This window comes from Camelina sativa, chromosome 15 (assembly GCF_030686135.1).
Source record: "Camelina sativa cultivar CO46 ecotype springtype chromosome 15, ASM3068613v1".
NCBI lineage: Eukaryota > Viridiplantae > Streptophyta > Magnoliopsida > Brassicales > Brassicaceae > Camelina > Camelina sativa.
In genome coordinates, this window is record NC_141894.1 from 23,271,252 (window position 1) to 23,291,574 (window position 20,323).

Here is a 20,323-nt window from a genome sequence, read left to right on the forward strand (position 1 = left end):
CATAAACAGCAACAATTAGTAGATAACCTCCTTTCTCTTTTCGATACACTGCAGTCTCCTTTAAACATCTCTTGAAGCTCATGTCCTTCAAGATTTGATCCAACTTAGTGTTCCAGGCTCGTGGAGCTTGTCTTAAGCCATATAGAGCTTTTGTCAGCTTATAAACTCTATGTTCTTCCCCCTTGATCTCAAAACCTTCTGGTTGATCTACATAGACATCCTCTTTCAACTCACCATGTAAAAATGCAGTTTTTACATCCAAATGATGGATCTCCCATCCATCTGATGCTGCCAATCCTATCAACATCCTTATTGTCTCCATACGAGCTACAGGCGCAAAAGCTTCTTCATAGTCAACTCCACTTTCTTGCACATAGCCCTTTGCAACAAGCCTAGCCTTATACTTGTTCACTGTTCCATCTGCATTCCTCTTAATCTTAAAAACCCACTTGAGACCAATCACCTTCACACCATGTGGTCTATCAACAAGAAACCAAGTCTTGTTTTTGTTGATAGAATCGATCTCATCCTTGCAAGCTACTCTTCACACTTGCAAGCTGACCACAATTCTCCTTGTAGACGGATTGAACAGTCGATAAGCCTTGGATCCAGGCTCGATTCAAAGGTGTACTAACGACTGTGATCGATCGTCCAACTTCTTAAGACCTGCAGTATCAGCTTTTGCATAAGCTATACACCCAAATACTCTTAGGTGTTCTATCTTTGGTTTCCTCTCACACAAACATTCATACGGTGTGATGTTATTCAGCGCCTTAGTAGGTATCCGATTGATTACATATGTACTGTGACGAACTCCTTCTCCCCAAAGATAATTGGGTATCTCCATGGCCTTGAGAATGCTCCTCGTCATTTCCATCAGGGTCCTGTTTCTTCTCTCGACCACACCATTCTACTGCGGAGTGTACGGAGCTGTCAAGTGTCTTTTGATCCCACTTGTTTCACAAAAACCATTGAACTCACTTGATGTGAATTCTCCACCTCTATCTGTCCTAAGAGTGATGATCTCCTTTCCAAGTTCCTTTTCAACAACACTCTTAAATGCCTTGAAGCTTCAAAACGCATCACTTTTTTCTTTTAACAAGATAGACCACATGTATCTTGAAAAATCATCCACAATAACAAAAATATATTTGTTATGTGCGAGTGTTGTAGGCGATATTGACCCGCATAAATCAGCGTGAAGAAGCTCTAACGGCTTAGAGGCTCTAAAATTCGTGGCTTTTGGGAATGTTTGTCGAGCCTGCTTCCCAACGAGACAAGACTAGCACAACATCTTCTCATCTTTAATCTCTAACAAACCATGAACCATCTTCTCAAACTCTGACATGAGTGTCTGCAAACGTGCCTCCTTGACATGTTCTGCTCCGAGGTTCCTAGACTTAATTGAGTTCCAAATTGCCTTTGGTGTACTCAAGTTACCAACCTGCATGGTAAGTGCTTCAGGAATCCATTGAAACAACAAAGCTGTAGTGATGTCATTCTTTTCTGGATCATCTGATTCTGGTTTGATCGTTTCCCAAACGTTATGAATCCTCAGCATGATCCTCATTCTCATGGACCATACCGTGTAATTCGTAGAAGTCAAAAGAGGGCACTGAATAGAGATAGCTTTGTCCAACTCCTTTGGACGTGATGAAGCTACGATTTCCCCCATTGTTGTGGTTCGATACTCTCTACCAAAACCTGTTCTGTAATCGAATCACAACCTTGATCGATTAAACCTAGAGCTCTGATACCAAATATAAGATACAAAGATTTGCTTCTATAAGAATAACTCTCTTATTGTTGCTTAGAAAATAACTCAAAACTAAACAATGTTTGCACTCTTTCTCATATGATTGCCACAACTCAACAATTGATATATATAGTGCTTTTAATTTGATTATTAATATTTTGGTAATTCGAAAGTTTAAGATATCTATTGTGATTTGTAATTTTTTGTGATTTGATTCTGGGTTCGTCTAGGGAATGATTATGGGTTCGTCTAGGGACTGTTTCGGGGTTTGGATTTGGTGATTTGATTTCTAATTTTTGGTGATTCGATTGCTAGTTACATCATCTTAAGTTTCAGATATCTAAGGTTGTTGAATTTGGAGACTGTACAATGTAATAGGGTTGTTGAATTTAAGATTGTACAATATAGTGATGTAACGTGATGATGCATTGGCGTTAATAACACATGTATTGTGTTTTATGATCCGTTGGTTTCATGGGTTTTTGTCTTAGAGACTTAGACCATTGACATGATTATTTGCATAGTGCTGTGACTTGATGATGCATCGGCTTTATACGTTATTTTAATTGTGCTGTGTTTATGAAGCATTGACTTGATGAAGCTGATACGTTTGAGAATCAGCACCCTCCCATTCTCTATCGTTACCAAAGGAGGAAGAGAAGCCCAACAAGTGGCTAGGAGTCCAACAACAGAGATCCAGTAGGTCCAAGAGGAAGTAGTACGCCTTTTGGGCAGGGGGTGTTAGTTTATCAATAATGTCACTGTCCTACGGTAAAGTGGCCACAACGGCTCTTTGGTGTAGAGACAAGGAATCAGTAGGGTTTGGTAGTAGTACTTAAAGGGCAGGAGGGGTAAGAGGGTATGTATCGAATATCAGAATACTTTTGTAAGGGGAGGGGAGAGACTCCGAGCATTTCTCTCAAACTTGTCTCGTTTGTCTTATAATAAAAGAAGCATTTGTCTTATTCAGTGTCTTACGCTCAGTTCTCTATCCTAAACGTATCAAATTGGTATCAGAGCCGTCTTTCTTGGGAAACTAACCTTCTAGATGGCGCTCAAGAAGGTGGAGGAATTGGAGAAAGTCATGGAGAACATTCCGAAGGAAGTCCAGCAACTGTCTAGCTTGGAATCCGACGTCAGTGCCATGAAGAAACAACTTGGTAAGTTGGATGCCTTGGAGAAGCAGATGGGGAAACTGGATGTTCTGGAACGATTGGAACGAACAATGGCGGAAGAGTACCGACGTAGGTGGGATCCAACCAAGGGGAACAAGGATGACTCTCAAGTCTCCGGCGTGGAAAAACAGGGCGGGGAAGAGTCGCAACAACGTTTCCCGCAGAGTCCTACCACTGAAGTGGGAGAAACTGAGAGGCGGAACACTTCGGTGGAGGAAAGAGAGCCACTCTCACAGAGGATCGAGCTTCCCCTGTTTGAAGGAGAAGAGGCGGAAAGCTGGCTTCTCGGGGTGGAGCAGTACTTCGAGCTGCAGGATTTCACCGAGGAGGAGATGTTGCGGCGATGCGAGTTTGTTTCTCCGGAGATGCACTCTCTTGGTACCGATGGGAAAAGGATCGAAACCCTTTTCTCAGCTGGGAACAACTGAAGAACAGAGTGTTGGAGAATTTCGCTACGGCTCACGACTTGACCGCCGGGGAGCGATTGTTGTTACTCCAACAGGAGGATACCACAGGACAATACTGTAAGGACTTCATTGCCTTAGCCTCTAACGCACCGGAGGTGTCGGAGCGGGTGTTGGAGATGGCCTTCATGATTGGGTTGAAGCCTAAGGTTTGGAAAGGGGTGAAGATGTTTGAGCCTAGGACAGCCAAGAAGATGATGAGCTTGTCGAAAATGGTAGAAGACTGGGAAGGGCAAGGGGACTCTCCGAAGCCGACGGGATGGGAACTCACGAACAAAACCGGAGCACGAGTCTTAGGGGACAAAAACCAGACAAGAGGGTCCCAAACATCTAGTACAGGGGCAGTTTCGTCCTTTCCAAAGGCTGTTGTTTCTAATGAAACAAAAACGTCGCAGTTTCGTGGTACGGGTTAAAGAAACCAAAACCCTCAAACCACAACTGGAGAGAATCGCCGCTCCACCTACCGATGGTTGTCCGATGTCGAGGCTAACGACTGCCGTGCAGGGGGGCTGTGTTTCCGCTGCGACGAGCGCTACCACACGGGACATCGCTGTCGTCTCAAGGGGCTACAAGTCTTGGTGGTTGCTCCGGAGGAGGAGAGCAACGAAATTGAGAAAGAAGAAGACGGTATGGAAGAAGTGGTGGTTATGGAATTTGCAGCGTTGTCGATGCACTCTGCGGCTTGGATTTCGTCCCCACGAACCATTAAGATGCGAGGCAAAGTCCTAGGAGAGGATGTGGTAGTCCTGTTTGATAGTGTGGCTACCCACAATTTCTTATCTCGCTCCTTGGCTCATCGCTTGGGGATTACCACGAGAGGAACAGCGAGGTACGGAGTTCGACTGGGAAATGGAGTGATGGTGAGAAGAGAAGGAGTCTGTCAAAAGGTGACTCTGCTACTTCCGGGATACACCCTCGTTACCAGTTTCTTGCCTCAGATTTGGGAGAGGCCAACGTGATATTAGGGATGCAGTGGCTCGAAACCTTGGGGGATACTAAGGTTAACTGGAAGGAACAGAAGTTGGGATTCCTGGTGGACGAGAAATGGGTTACTCTCCATGGGGATCATAGTCTTTGCAACTCTGCTATCTCACTCAAGGCGTTATGGAAGGCGGTGAAACAGGAAGGGGAAGGAGTGTGGCTGGATTACTGCAATCTACAAACCGCGAATCCACAGAGTGAAGGAGTAACTCCCGTGGAGCTCCGTACTCTGTTAAAGGAGTTTGCTCAGGTCTTTGAAGAACCTCAGGGCCTACCTCCTTCGCGTGGTAAAGAACACACTATCACCTTGAAAACGGGAGCAGAGCCGGTGAGTGTGAGACCATTTAGGTATCCTCAGGCACAAAAAGAAGAGATCGAGAGGCAGATAGCTGTGATGTTTGCTACGGGAATTATCCGTGAGAGTGGAAGCCCTTTCTCGAGCCCTGTGTTACTAGTGAAGAAGAAATATGGTAGTTGAAGATTCTGTGTGGATTACCAAGCCCTGAATAAGGCCACCGTACCTGACAGTTATCCCATTCCGACGATCGACCAGCTGCTTGACGAACTCCATGTAGACAAGGTGTTTTCAAAACTTGATCTGCGTTCCGGCTACCACCAAATCCGGGTGAGATCAGAAGACATCCCAAAAACCGCTTTAAGATCTCACGATGGGCATTACGAGTTCCTCGTAATGCCATTTGGACTGACAAACCCCCCTGCTACCTTTCTGTGGCTGATGAATGACATCTTCCGACATTTTCTCCGACGATTTGTTTTGGTATTCTTTGACGACATCTTAGTCTACAGCCAGTCCCTCTCGGAGCATTAGGATCATTTGCGGGAAGTTCTGCAAACCTTACGTCAGCACAGTCTGTATGCCAACCAGAAGAAGTGTCAGTTTGGGAGTAAGCAGGTCGAGTATCTCGGTCACGTCATTACACCTGAAGGAGTGGCTGCTGATCTCGGGAAAATCAGTGCGATGGTGGAATGAAAGACACCAACGAATGTCAAGGCATTACGCGGCTTCTTGGGGCTCACAGGGTACTACCGCAAGTTTGTGCAAGGTTATGGGGTGATTGTGAGACCTCTGACCACTCTACTCAAGAAAGATTAGTTCAAATGCGGAAAAGAAGCAGATGAAGCATTCCACAAACTCAAAGCAGCCATGACGACAGTGCTAGTTCTGGCTCTACCAGACTTCTCTGAAATGTTTGTAGTAGAGTCGGACGCGTCTGGAGTGGGTTTGGGAGCTGTCTTGATGCAAAGAGAGAGAATAATCGCATACTACATCTATTCTTTGACAGAGAGCCAGAGGCTCAAATCGGTGTATTAACGGGAGCTCATGGCCATAGTGTTCGCCATTCAGAAATGGCGTTACTACCTGTTAGGGAGGAAGTTCTTGGTGCGTACGGACCAGAAGAGTCTAAAGTTTTTGTTGGAACAAAGAGAGATCAACCTGGAGTATCAGAGGTGGCTCACGAAGATACTCGGGTTTGACTTTGATATTCATTACAAACCTGGTCTGGAAAACAAAGCTGTAGACGCTTTGTCTCGAAAAGAAGTGGTTCCTTCCTTGTTTGCTCTCTCGGTTCCAACAGCTCTTCAACTGGAGGAAATTTGTTCAGAGGTGGACAAGGACAGTGAGTTGCGGACCATTATTCAAGGGCCGCGGAACGATGAGAACTCGTACCTGGATTACTGCTTGGTCCAAGGGCGACTGCTGAGACAGGGCAGACTGGTGATTCCAAAAGGCTCTGCCATCACGGGATTGATCATGAGGGAGTTTCACGATGGTAAGTCTGGCGGACATGGAGGAGTGTTGAAGACTCAGAGAAGGATTGGCGAGCTGTTTTACTGGGATGGCATGATGACTGATATCAGGCGACATGTAGCAGCATGTCAAGTGTGCCAACGATACAAGCACTCCACACTCTCCCCTGGAAGTTTGCTTCAACCGCTGCCAATCCCAGATAAAGTTTGGGAAGATGTCTCCATGGATTTTGTTGAGGGGTTACCTAAGTCTAGAGGACATAATGCGGTGCTCGTGGTGGTGGATCGGCTGTCTAAATACGCCCATTTCTTCCTCATTAAGCACCCATTCACAGCTACAAACGTGGCCAATTTATTCATTCAAGAGATTATCAGGTTACATGGCTTCCCTCGGTCCATTGTATTTGATCGAGACAGGGTCTTTACCAATCAATTCTGGAAGGAGCTCTTCAGACTTGCGGGTACAAACCTGTGTTTCAGCACAGCTTACCATCCTCAATCTGACGGGCAAACGGAGGTTACTAACAGGAGTTTGGAAATGTATCACCGTTGCTTGGCAGGAGAGCAGCCTCGAACTTGGGCTAAATTTTTACCTTGGGCTGAATGGTGTTATAATACCTCTTTCCACTCCGCTCTTAAGATGACCCCATTTCAGGTGTTGTATGGCAGGGAACCTCCAACATTAATCAAGTACGAGACTGGCTCCACCTCCAATGCCGATTTGGACACTACAACAAATATGGGTATTGATAGCAGATTATAATAGCACAATTTTTGTAACTGCTATTAAAAGTGAAATGAGAGTTTGTCAAATAGACTTATAGCATTGCACTAATGCTATGCCCAAAAATCAATAAGCGGGAACTAAAAACACCTGATTCCGCCAACACTTGTGAAAAAAATAACATTTTGGCGGTCTCAATAATAAAATCTTTACATTTCATAGCACAAAAAAAAGACAAAATAAAGAAGGCAAACAAAAAAAAAAGACAAAACCTTCGAGTTCTCCGTCGACTCGTTTGCTCGATCGTCATCTCCATCGATTTTTCTTCTCCATCTCTCGCCATCTCCGTCGATTTCATCCTCTTCAAAGACGGCCATCTCCGTCAATTTTTCTTCTCCATCTCTCGCCATCTCCGTCGATTTCATCCTCTAGATCTCTCGCCATCTCATTCGATTTCGTCCTTTAGATCTCTCGCCATCTCCGCCGAAACTCATTCTCAGATCTGATTTTCAGGTGAGTTGAAAGTGAGTTTATAGTATCTATACACAGCAGTGTGTTTCGTTGGTTGTTGTAATTACAGGTGTGTGTTTTCTTAATAGGTGTGGGTTCTCAGATATCGGGGAAGAATACAATCACTATAGAGGTTAGACACATCTATCGATTTCTTGGCCTTTTGTATCGATTTCTTGTTAATAGGTGTGTCTCTGTGATTGATTGTCGAAAATATGTTTAACTTGTGGTCATTGTTGCTTGTATCCTCTACCCTTTGAACTGTGTCAAGGGAAACTAGGATTTTTAAGAAAAATGTTTGACAAGGCATGGGTGCATTTATGCAGGTAATTATAATTGTTAAAAGTGTTTTGTTTATGCATTTCGACTAGTGTTGTGATACTTATGCCTTTTTCTTATACTTTTCTCTTACATGAACTCTAGGGTTGATTCTGCATATGAGAGTGGTGCTCGATGTTTTGTTGAATTTGTTAGTGCCAAATTAGCAGTTAATGGAAAGATAATTTGTCCGTGCACCGGATGCCGCAATTTAGAGCGCCATACATGCAACGAGGTTGTGTCTCATTTAGTTGTAAATGGAATGGATGAGGCTTACACGAGACGTACTGATTGGTTTCACCATGGAGATTCTGTTGGTTTAGTAGAAGGTCATGATAGAGTGTGGAATGCTGAGATTCTGGGTTTATACAAAGCTGCTAAATGGTCTGATGAAGATTTAGCTTGTAATTCAGATTTATGTGAGGTTGCTGAGGGAGAGGATAGGCAAGAAGATGAGTTTTTAGCAAAACTTGCAGAAGCTGAAATGCCATTGTATCCCACATGTGTGAATCATAGCAAGCTTTCTGCTACAGTTACACTGTTTCGGATTAAAACTCAGAATGGCTGTTAAGACAAGAGCTTCGATGATTTAATGGAAACTTTACCAAAAATGTTACCTGAAGACAATGTACTACACAAATCAACATATGACTTAAAGAAGTTTCTGAAATATTTTGATATGGGATATCAAAAGATTCATGCTTGTGTGAACGACTGCTGCCTGTTCAGAAAGAAGCTGAAGAAGGTTGATACTTGTCTAAAATGCAAGTCTTCGAGATGGAAGACCAACATGCACACTGGGGAAGTCAAGAAGGGTGTTCCACATAAGGCTTTGAGGTACTTTCCAATAATCCCTCGTCTGAAAAGGATGTTCAGATCGGAGAAAGTGGCTGTGGATTTGAGATGGCATTTCAATAACAAGAGCAGTGACGGGAAATTACGCCATCCAGTAGACTCAGTGACATGGAAGTCAATGAATGACAAGTATCCTTCTTTCGCAGCTGAGCAGAAGAACTTGCGACTTGGGCTCTCTACTGATGGGTTTAACCCCTTCAACATGAAGAACAGTCGATACAGTAGTTGGCCTGTCTTGCTCGTTAATTATAACATGGCTTATGTATGAAGGAGGAAAACATCATGCTTAGTTTGTTGATTCCTGGACCGCACCAACTTGGTAATAGTATAGATGTTTACTTAGAACCTCTGATAGAAGATTTAAATCGTTTGTGGTCTAAAGGCGAGGTGACTTACGATGCATTTAGTAAAACAACTTTTACGTTGAGGGCGATGCTGCTTTGGACCATAAGTGATTTCCCAGCATATGGAAATCTTGCTGGTTGTAAAGTAAAGGGTAAGATGGGTTGTCCTATATGTGGGAAGCACACAGATAGTTTGTGGCTGAGTCATAGTAGGAAGTTTGTATATATGTGCCACCGAAAAAGTTTGCCTCCGTCACATAGATTTCAAGGAAAGAAGAGTTGGTTTGATGGTAAAGCAGAGCATGGAACAAAGGGAAGGATACTCACGGGTAGAAATATTTCCTTACTACTGAGAAACTACAAGAATGATTTTGGTAATAGAAAAGAGAGTGGGAAGAAGAGATTTAGAGCTGCTTGTGACATACCATCTGATAACGAAGATGAATACAATGAATCTGATGATGAAGAAGAAGACTTAGCAGAAAAAGATGAAGAGGAGTTAACTAGATGGAAGAAAAGATCAATATTCTTCACATTGCCTTATTGGGAGGTATGTATAGTTCTTATAGAGTTTCCATTGTCATCACTTGTATATAAAGTTCAACTGATTACTCTATTTTATGTTTTTTCTTGACAAGGAGATCCCAGTAAGACATAACATAGACGTGATGCATGTGGAGAGAAACATGGCTGCAAGCTTGATTGCCACATTGTTACATTGTGGCAATTCAAAGGATGGATTAAAAGCTAGAAAGGACCTCGAAACTCTTGGTATCAGGAAAGATTTGCATCCAAAAGATCATGGTAAAAGGACACTACTTCCCGCAGGTCCTTGGTCTTTGTCAAAGTCAGAAAAGAAAATATTCTGTAAGCGGCTCTTTGATTTTAAAGGTCTGGATGGCTATTGCTCTAACATATCTACTTGTGTATCATTAGACGAGTGTAAAGTGATAGGACTCGAATCTCATGATTACCACGTCTTGGTACAACAACTGCTACCAGTTGCTCTTAGAGGTTTACTACCTAAGGGTCCTAGAATAGCCATTTTCCGCCTATGCGCATTCTTCAACGTTTTGTGCCAAAGAGTTATTGATATGGATCAACTCCAAGTAATGGAAACAGAAATTGTGGAGACTCTATGCATGTTTGAAAGATTTTGGCCACCTAGTTTCTTTGACATCATGCTGCACTTGTGTGTGCATCTAGGAAGAGAAGCCCGACTAGCTGGTCCTGTCCATTTCCGATGGATGTATCCTTTTGAGAGGTAGTGTCCTTTTTTTTTATTTTAGTTCCATCTTGAAGACTAAATTAGTGAATCTAATTGGACTTATTTGATGTTCATTACAAACAGGTACATGAAATTATTGAAAGACTATGTTAGAAACCCAGCAATACCAGAGGGGTGTATAGCTGAGTCATATCTTGCTGAAGAATGCATGAGGTTCTGCTCTGATTTCTTGAAGACGACAACAAATGTAGAAGAAAAAGAGGAGAGGAACACTGAGTACGAGAACCACTCAATCCTAGAAGGTCGTCCTACATCAGCTGGAACCTCATTCACTCTCACTGATATGGATAGAAAAATAGCTCACCTTGCTGTAATCCAGAACACGACAATGGTGGAACCTTACATTGAGTAAGTTTTCTTATTACGTTGTACATTATTTATTCTTACAATAATTGTTTCTGATGAAGTTTCTTGTTTCTTGTTTATATGCAAGTGCTCATTTCAACATCTACAAGACATAATTGGTAGATGCAGACGTGATGCAAGTTATGTATGGACTATGCACACTCAAAATTTCCCCACGTGGCTAAAGCAACAGGCATGTTATACTATATTTGTTTTTTTTTGTGGCTATTTAATTAGTACTTTAGCTGACCTTTTATTTTGTAATTGTTAGATACCTCTTGATTATGAAGATAATGATGAGACACTTAAGATGTTGGCTTATGGTCCACGTAGTATAGCCAGATCTTATACAGGATACATTATGAATGGCCTGCGGTTTCATACAAAGTCAGTGCATAGGCTAAGTCAGAATAGTGGGGTTTACTATGAGGCAACAGCAATGTGTAGAACTAGTGCAAGGGACACAGCAAAAGTGGTAGATGTTGTATCATACTATGGCAGAATAGTTGATATAATCTTGTTAGACTACAATGTCTTCTACGTCCCAATATTTCGGTGTCCGTGGGCGGTTAAAGGTAACGGTGTTAAGGTAGAAGAAGGCTTTACGCTGGTTAATATGAATCAGAGCCAAGTGTCATTTGTGAAGGACCCATTCATTTTAGCCTCTCAAGCGAGACAAATATTTTATTCAAGGGAGAATGATGAATCTAGTTGGTATGTAGTTTTGAAAGGTCCATCTAGAAGATACAGTGATGAGAATGTGGAAGATGGGTATGTAGATGTTGGACCATTACCTTCGGATATTGATATGACTCTAGAAGACGTACCAGATGAGGCTCAAAATGCCAGAGCTGATTGTGAAGGAATTTTTGTGTGATCGCGTTCATTTGAGTCTATATTTGATTGGTTTTGCATGACTGTTATATTTTTGTTTTGGATACTTGGTCTGTCTTTGAGTCTATATTTGAGTTTCCGTCTTAGTTTTACAGACGTATCAGATGGGCAAGGGAAAAAAGGGTGGAAGGAAAAGGAAGACCAACGTACAAGAAGAAGAACCTGAATTCGTTGGCACCATATTGCCACAGGACACGCAGCCTCAAGACACACAGGTTGATGAACCACAACCGGATCAGACTTTGATAGATAGCCATATGGTTGGTCAAGCTGCTAAGGACGTTACAGAACAAGGAGCCGATAAAGAGTCAGCTGCTGTTTCTGAGGATGCTACAACTTCAGTTCCGCCCCAGACTAAAAAACACAAAGGACCAACAAAGATGAAAGATATTGCCAAGGATCCTAATACACGAATAAGAGTACAGTTCACTGAATTTGGAGAATCGTGTGGAGAAGGATCAATTAAGTTGTCTTCCTACTTAGGTCCCTTGGTAAGAGAACATGTTCCTGTTGTGATAGATGATTGGAGGAAAATTGGTGAGGAGCTGAAGACAATTCTATGGAAATCTGTTCAGGTATTTTAATTTCAAGTCACAATCACAAATAATTTGCTCTAAGTACTCTTATCTTATCTTTTTTCTTTTTTACTTTATTGTAGATATGATTTGAACTAGATGGAGAATATGAGAAAGCGGCTGTTTTGAAGTAAATGGGATGTCTATGGAGGGCCTCTAAGTCACGTTTGGTTAATCAGATTAGGAAAGATCTGAACAACGTAGAAAGAATGAAGCTGCGACCAGACAATGTTCTTACGCTAGAGTGGAGGAAGTTTGTCAAAGAGAAGACTAGTCAAGAGTTTAAGGTACTAACTTGTACTTAATTAATCTTCCACATAGAGTGTGCTAATTCTTTTATATAGGCTGTTAGTGATTCATACAAGGAAAGAAGACGTAACCAGATTCCTCACACATGTAGCCGTAAAGGAATGGTTAGATTGGCCGAAGATTTAGTAAGTGTCAGTTAGTGATTATCAATATATTTTGTCCACCAGTTTTGACAATGGTTTCTTAATATCACTGAATGTGTGTTATAATTACGCAGAGAAAAGAGAGCACAGATGAAGTGACTAGACTGAATGTGTGGGTCAAGTCACGAACTAAAAACGATGGGACAGCAGTGAACACGGATGCTGCTGCAAAGATTGTAAGTCATTTATTTTGTGATCCTCTCTTCTATGTTTTTCATTATAATTTACCTCTATAAACATAAGTCCGACATTTAATAGGAAATGGCAAATGAGTTCGTTCTGTCTGATGCTCCATCATCATCATCATCAAACCCAAAAGAAGACACTCTTGCTCAGATATTGCGACCTGACAATCCTGGACGCCTGAGGGCAATGGGTAGAGGAATGAGTATGTCCAAACTTGCTTGTTTCCAGATGAAAAGCAAGTATGTGACTCAAATGCAACAGAGCCATATTCAGTTGCAGCAGCAGGTCAATGAATTACAAGATGCTCTTGCGAAACTGAATAGTCCTGTAAGTCTGGAAATTCATATCATTGGATTAATGGTCTAAGAAAATGGTAACTAATTACATTCCTTCTCATTTTCTAGCGTCAATTTTTGGAAGTTGGTGAACATTCAACGCCAAGAGTAAGTGTTAATATATAATGAGATTTGTTGAGGTTGTTCACTGAATGGTTAACAGATTCTAACTATTATTTACATTTGTAAAGTGTAAACCAAATACCGCAGCCTAAGTGCATTCTATATGATTGGTCTGGCTCTAAATTTAAAGTAGCCGAAGGTTGTATTCTGTCTTTTGATCACATGGACTTCGTCAACAATGTATCATTGGGCCCTAATTCAGTGAAGGTGTTGGTTGAGACGGTTTTTCAAGAAGATGCATTTCTTTGGAGACCTGCGGCAAATATGTTTAGTATTGGTCAAGCTGTAGGAGAAACTATTGCGTGGCCTCAGGATTGTGTTGAGGCTATTGAGCAGGAGTTAGGACCAGAAGACATTCCGCCTAAGGTAATGTTTTCTTAATCTGATTGATTGTACTTAGGATTTGATCTCTATGTTTTAGTGTTCTTAAATCTAGTAATATTTTCTATATTGGAATAATTTTGTTTAACAGAGCCCAAATATAACTTCCATGAACAAGTGCAAACTTCTACATTGGCTATCAAATGATGATAAACCTATTGCTGAAGGCCGTTGGCAGACTCGTGATCCCAAAGCTTTGGTGAATGGCCTTCCTCTTGGACCAAATTCCATTAAAGTTTTTGTCGATGCGGTTAATGAACCTGAGACATTTCTTTGGCGGCCAACAGAAGAACTCTCAAATCTTCATGACTCTTTGAAGTCGTTTGTAGCATGGCCATTCAACAGAGTTTTAATCGAAGATTTAAGTACAGAGGCACCAGCTACAGCATCTCCTCGCATGCAGTCACAAGGACTCACTCCAGCAGCTCCTGTGAAGAGTTCAAAACCACTTACACAATCTCCTTCAAGTTCATCTCAGCAGGTAAATTTCAACGTTTTCTTACTTATAAAATATGTTAGCACTGATGCCTTTGGTAAACGTTGCATATTATTTATACTATGCAGCACACTTCTCCGAAACGGATTGTCAAGGAGGATCAGAAGTGCAGACTGCTGGACATTACCGGTAAGAATAGGGTTGTTGCAGAAGGACGCTGGTCTTCAAAAACCCCAGAGCAGTTAGTGCATTTTATTCCCTTGGGTCATAATGCAGTTCGTGTGTGGATTGATGTAGTCAAGGTGCCTGATGCGAAGGTTTGGAGGCCTAATTCTGCTATTGAGTGTATGGAGGATGCTATTGGTACCACTATAGCATGGCATGAAGAAAAAGTTGTCATCATTTGATGTCGACTAAGAACCGTATGATTTTCTACTTTCGTTGTTCTGGCAAATGCATGAGACTTTTGTTCTTTGTTTGGGATTTATGGAATTGGATCGTATGCTCATTTTGTATCATAACAATGTTTGATATTTTCTATTCTAGAATACAATTTCAGCTTTATCACAGGTTACTTTCAAACTGTAACTTCATTTGAATATGCTGTATAAAAAACGGTTAATAGTAATCAGAAACCAAACGTAATAGTAGGCAGATGAAGTCATTGTATACAACTTAGTAGCACATAATAAAAGCTACAACTCCGATACAAATAGCTCAACACCGATGTTAAGATAACTAATCAAATGGCATTAACATAGAGCTACTACAAAATAAAATCATAGCAACAACAGATAGCTACGTTTACCGTACATATAGCAGACATAAAGTACTATTATATACTTAAATATAGCACTATATATATGTTATTAGAAATTATAATATAGCACATGGTATATGCTATTACAGGATACCCTACGATAGCACAAGCCCAAAAATGCTATCGTATATAGCCCCCCTATTATAGCGTCTCGTTTAATAACGTTCATGAAAACGCTATAATAACCATATCATAGCGTTAATCGTATGCTATCAATACCCATATTTGTTGTAGTGGGACCAGCAGCTGCAGGAAAGAGACACCGCGTTGGGTTTGATCAAGGAACACTTACACAAGGCTCAACAGCGGATGAAAACACAGGCTGATGCTCATCGCAGAGAGATAGAGTTTCAAGTGGGTGCAGTGGCGGACCCACGTTAAGGGTTGTGGTGGCAGCTGTCACCAGTAAAATACAAAAATTTTAAAAATTTACACTATGCATAAATTATTCATTGGCAAAATGGTTTGTGAACAAGGTTAAAATGTGTAAGGTCAAAGGTTCAATAGCATCTTGTGACAATCTGCCCCCATTAAATTTTTTGGCTGGGTCCGCCCCTGAGTGGGTGATCAGGTTTTTCTCAAGATGCGACCCTTTCGTCTTCGCTCATTAGCCAGGAGAACAAATGAGAAGCTCACAGCTCGTTTCTATGGTCCCTATCGAGTAGAAGCACGTGTAGGAGTTGTTGCTTACCGCCTCAAACTACCGCAGGAAGCTAAGATACATCCTACATTCCACGTATCCCAGTTGAAGAAGGCAGTAGGAGATCGGGTGGTTTCTTCCTCCATTCCGAGTCAACTGACTGAAGATGCGGTCCTCGAGGCTGAGCCAGACAAGGTACTGGGAGCACGCATTAACCCCCGTTCAGGACAAGCAGAGGTTCTTATCAAGTGGAAGGGTCTTCCTGACTATGAGTGTTCGTGGGAGTGGGTTACCACAATCAAAGGGCAATTTCCACTCTTCAACCTTGAGGACAAGGTGAATTTCAAAGAGGGGGGGGGGGGGTAATGATACGTTTGAGAATCAGCACCCTCCCATTCTCTATCGTTACCAAAGGAGGAAGAGAAGCCCAACAAGTGGCTAGGAGTCCAACAACAGAGATCCAGTAGGTCCAAGAGGAAGTAGTAGGCCTATTGGGCAGGGGGTGTAAGTTTAATATCAATAATGTCACTGTCCTACGGTAAAGTGGCCACAACGGCTCTTTGGTGTAGAGACAAGGAATCAGTAGGGTTTAGTAGTAGTACTTAAAGGGTAGGAGGGGTAATAGGGTAGGTATCCAATATCAGAATACTTTTGTAAGGGGAGGGGAGAGACTCCGAGCATTTTTCTCAAACTTGTCTCGTTTGTCTTATAATAAAAGAAGCATTTGTCTTATTCAGTGTCTTACTCTCAGTTCTCTATCATAAATGTATAAGAAGCTTGGTGTGGTGAATATATTATTTTACTTGAGTTTGCTTCTCTTGAACCTTTGACATTATTACATCTCCATTTAAGGTTTTGAATTGTTGGTTCTGGTTTGAATTTGAGCAGATGAGGTTGTCTTCAGTAAACAGCTAATCGGAATCTTGTGGATTTAGAAACATAAAATCTGTTTTGGTTTTGAAGCACTGGCCTCTGGTTGTCAACTTCACTTTTACCAATGGTTTCCAATTTTTGAAACCTTAACCTTTTGTACTTTGACGCTTGATTCTTCTTCTCTGTCTCTGCATCCCTTTTGCAGGTCTTTTCTCTGATTTTCAGTTTTCTCCAGGTTGTCTCTTTTGATCACCCTCTTGATCAGTTTGGTTCCTTGACCACATCTTCTGTTTCTCTACTCTTGTCTCCTTTCTTGTTTGTTTCCGAACTTTTCTGGTTCTTAACTTTACTTACTGATCTTAGCTTCACAGCTTCAGTTTCTGACTCTTTTTGATTGTTTCTTCCACTTGTTGACTTGTTTCTATCAGCTCCATCTTCATTCATCTCTTTCTTATGATCCACAGGTGATGACTTATCCTGATTTGCAGCAATAGCAAGCCAACTCCTTGACGACCTGAAAAGGCGATTTCCTTTGATGCCATCATTGTAGATTCTTCGTTTGTGCGCCACTTGAGGTAAAAGCTCTTCTTGATCGTAGATATCTCAGCTATCTTCCTCCTACTGGATCATAAATAATACAGCCCCCTTTGGTTAAAAGTAACTTCATATCTATTTGCGATCATCTGAGAAACACTTAATAGATTTTTGGCAATCTTAGGAACCAGAAGAACATCTCTGATGAGTCTCTTGCCCTTCTTTGTTGTGACTTCAGTGTCTTCCTTTCTTATAGTCGTCTAAACAGCTTTATTACATAGATGTATAGGAACATTGTAATTTGTGTCGAGGTTAGTGAATAGTTTCTCACCTGAAGTCATATGATTTGTGCAGCCACTGTCAATGAGCCAGACGTTCTCTTCAAGAGTTTCTTGACCTTCTTGTCTTGGTGTGAACATATGATAGTCTTCTTCTTCTTTATTATTTTCTTTAATGGCATGAGTTTGTTCTCCATTTTTGTTTTTGCAATCTTTCACTAGATGTCCTGCTTTGCGACAGTGGATGCAAGTTCTCTCCGTTTCTTTCGTAGTTAGGCCTGATTCTACTATTAGTTAAGTGGAACGAACAGAATCGATGAAGATGGTAGAGAAAAGAGGAAGAAGATGAGAATGAAAATGATGATTTCTGTTATTCACAATTAATGTATGAAACAGAGATTATATACAAGTAAAGTCTATCCGGTACAAACCGGTTATTTACATAACCCATATTAAACCATTGTATATCTAATATTCCCCCTCAAGATGGAGTGTATATGTTAATAACACCCATCTTGCGAATGAGTCTCAAGAACTGTGGAGTAAACAATGGTTTAGTGAACACATCAGCGAGCTGGTGTTTAGTGTCCACATGAAGTGTATTGATAATCCCCAACTGAACCTTTTCCCTCACAATGTGACAATCCATTTCCAGATGTTTGGTCCGTTCATGGAAGACCGAATTGTTAGCTATATAGAGAGCAGCTGTGTTATCACATTAAAGTGTAGAAGCTTCAGACATATCAACCCATAAATCAACCATAAGCTTCCTTATCCAAAGAATTTCTTTCACTGCTGCACCCATAGATCGATATTCAGACTCCGCAGAGGACATGGAGATTGTGTCTTGTTTATTTGACTTCCAAGAGACCAATGATGGACCAAGAAAAGTACAAATGCCAGAAACGGAACGCCTGCTATCCGTGTCTCGACCCTAGTCCGCGTCTGCAAAAGCTTTCAGCCGAAAATCAGAGGTAGCAGAGTAAAACATACCTTGACCAACTGTGCCTTTAAGGTAATGTAAAACCTTATATGCAGCAGTCAGATGAGGTTGTCTCGGAGCTGATGTGAACTGGCAAAGCTTATGGACTGCAAAAGTGATGTCAGGTCGAGTAAAAGTCAGGTACATGATTTTTCCAATCAGTCGGCGATACTGTTTCACATTTGTCAACAATTTCCCAGTTTCTCCATTCAATACATCACTAGGATCCATGGGAATAGGAGATGGACAGCATCCTAAGAGACCAGTTTCATCCAACAAGTCAAGAACATATTTCCTCTGACAAATAGAAATACCTGCAGAAGTTCTTGCAACCTCAAGCCCCAAAAAATATTTAAGAGGACCCAATTCTCTCAGCTTAAACGTTTCCTTCAAGGCAGCAGTAAGAGAGGCAGTGGCGAGAGAAGAACTACTAGCAATGATAATATCATCTACATACACCAAGACTGCCATATCAACATCTCCTGACTGCCTTGTGAAAAGGGTATCATCACCAGAACCACCCTTGAAACCCAAAGAGAGTAAAGACTGAGAGAATTTGAGAAACCATTGCCTTGATGCTTGCTTTAAACAATATATAGACTTTTGGAGTTTACAAACAGCATTTGGTGGAAAAGATTCCCCCTGTTTTGGTGTATAACCAGGTGGTAGAACCATATAAATCTCTTCCTTCAAGTCTCCATTAAGAAAAGCGTTAGAAACATCCAGCTGATCTAAAAACCACTTTCTGGGAGCTGCAACCGCAAGAAGAAACTTGACTGTGGCCATTCTTGCAACTGGAGAGAAAGTTTCCACATAGTCAAGACCCTCTCTTTGAGTATATCCCTTGGCTACTAAGCGAGCCTTGTAACGCTTAAGACTGCCATCGGCATAGAGTTTCACCGTATACACCCATTTACATCCGACAGGCTTTTTACCTGGAGGCAAAGAACATATGAACCATGTGTTTGTCCTTTCCATAGCCCCTATCTCAGTATCCATAGCATCACAAAATTCCTTAATCTTACTAGCTTGATGATAACTAGTAGGAGTAGGATATTTTGTCAAAGCATTGACATAAGCACAAAAAGGATCTGATAGATTGGAATAAGATAAAACCTGTGAGATAGAATAAACTGTAGATTCTTGTAAAGAGTTGCATTGATAATCTTGAAGATAACCCGGAGGTCGTGAAACTCGTTTTCTTGGAATTATCTCATCAATCTTAGTCACTGATTCCCCCTCACTTACAGTGCCAGAAGACTCTCCTCTATCGTCAACGCGTGTACACAAATGGGGAAAGAATCGTGTGGCGTCATTGGTGGGTTGTGTGTTCTGAAAAGGGAAGATATCTTCAAAGAATTTTACATTCCTGGAGATAAAAACAGCATTGCTCTCAATATCCATCAGTTTGTAACCTTTATAACCTGCTGGATATCCCAAAAACACACAAGCTCTGGCTCTATCTTCAAACTTTGTTCTCTGTTTCGGAGAAGTTCTTGCGTAACATAGACAACCGAAGGTTCTTAAATCGGTGTACTCTGGTGTCTTACTTGTGAGCTTCTCAAACGGTGTTTGGTTGTCTAATAATGGTGAAGGTGTTTTGTTGATAAGAAACACGACAGTCAAAATACAATCTCCCCATAACGATAAAGGAAGGTTAGACTGGAAAAGGAGAGCACGAGCAACATTCAGAATGTGTTGGTGCTTCCTTTCAACAACGGAGTTCTGCTCTGGAGTTTCTGGACAAGAATGGTAAGCTACGATCCCTTTATTGCGATAAAGATCAGTAAACTTTAGCTCCGGAGCATTATCCGACCTTACACTGCGAACCTTCTTATCAAACTGAGTCTCCACCATTTGTAAGAAATCAGGAAAAACTTTCAACACATCACTCTTCAATTTGAGTAAGTAAATCCAAGTTACTCTGCTGTGATCATCTACTATTGTCAAAAAATATTTAAACCCTTCCACTGTTGGTTCTGAAAACGGTCCCCAAACATCGATATGTAACAGATCGAAAGGTGCAGAACAAAAGTTGTTTCTACTAGAATATGGCAATTTCTTCTGTTTTGCTCTTTGACAAATATCACAATGTATAACCCCTTTATTCCTTTGTTTAGAAATACCAAGAACGTCTGTAAGCATATCAATCCGAGAAAAAGAAGTGTGACCAAGTCTCTTATGCCAAACAGCAGAATCTATTACAGCATTCAAACTACAAGAAGATAGTTGTCTTGAATCTGCAGGGTCTTCAACGTCCAACATGTAAAGATTAGCAATCCTT

The 20,323-nt window shown here is 41.3% G+C and overlaps 2 protein-coding genes and 2 pseudogenes across 2 annotated transcripts; all 4 read left to right on the top strand.

Annotated features, from left to right (window-relative positions):
- Positions 1 to 7,674: 7,674 nt before the first annotated feature.
- On the top strand, positions 7,675 to 11,407 carry LOC104720449 (uncharacterized; annotated as a pseudogene).
- A 352-nt stretch (positions 11,408 to 11,759) lies between these two features.
- LOC147926969 (uncharacterized) lies at positions 11,760 to 13,003 on the top strand (annotated as a pseudogene).
- Positions 13,004 to 13,242: 239 nt separating this feature from the next.
- On the top strand, positions 13,243 to 14,319 carry LOC147926970 (uncharacterized). The gene is made up of 3 exons (XM_087486777.1): positions 13,243 to 13,461; positions 13,568 to 13,957; positions 14,041 to 14,319. The coding sequence occupies exons 1-3, from the start codon at positions 13,258 to 13,260 to the stop codon at positions 14,317 to 14,319; spliced, it is 873 nt and encodes a 290-aa protein (XP_087342903.1). The 5' UTR covers positions 13,243 to 13,257.
- A 996-nt stretch (positions 14,320 to 15,315) lies between these two features.
- On the top strand, positions 15,316 to 15,855 carry LOC147926971 (uncharacterized). Its single transcript, XM_087487253.1, has 2 exons — positions 15,316 to 15,708; positions 15,787 to 15,855. Exons 1-2 carry the CDS (start codon positions 15,316 to 15,318, stop codon positions 15,853 to 15,855), a joined length of 462 nt encoding a protein of 153 aa, XP_087343379.1.
- The last annotated feature ends 4,468 nt before the right edge of the window (positions 15,856 to 20,323 follow it).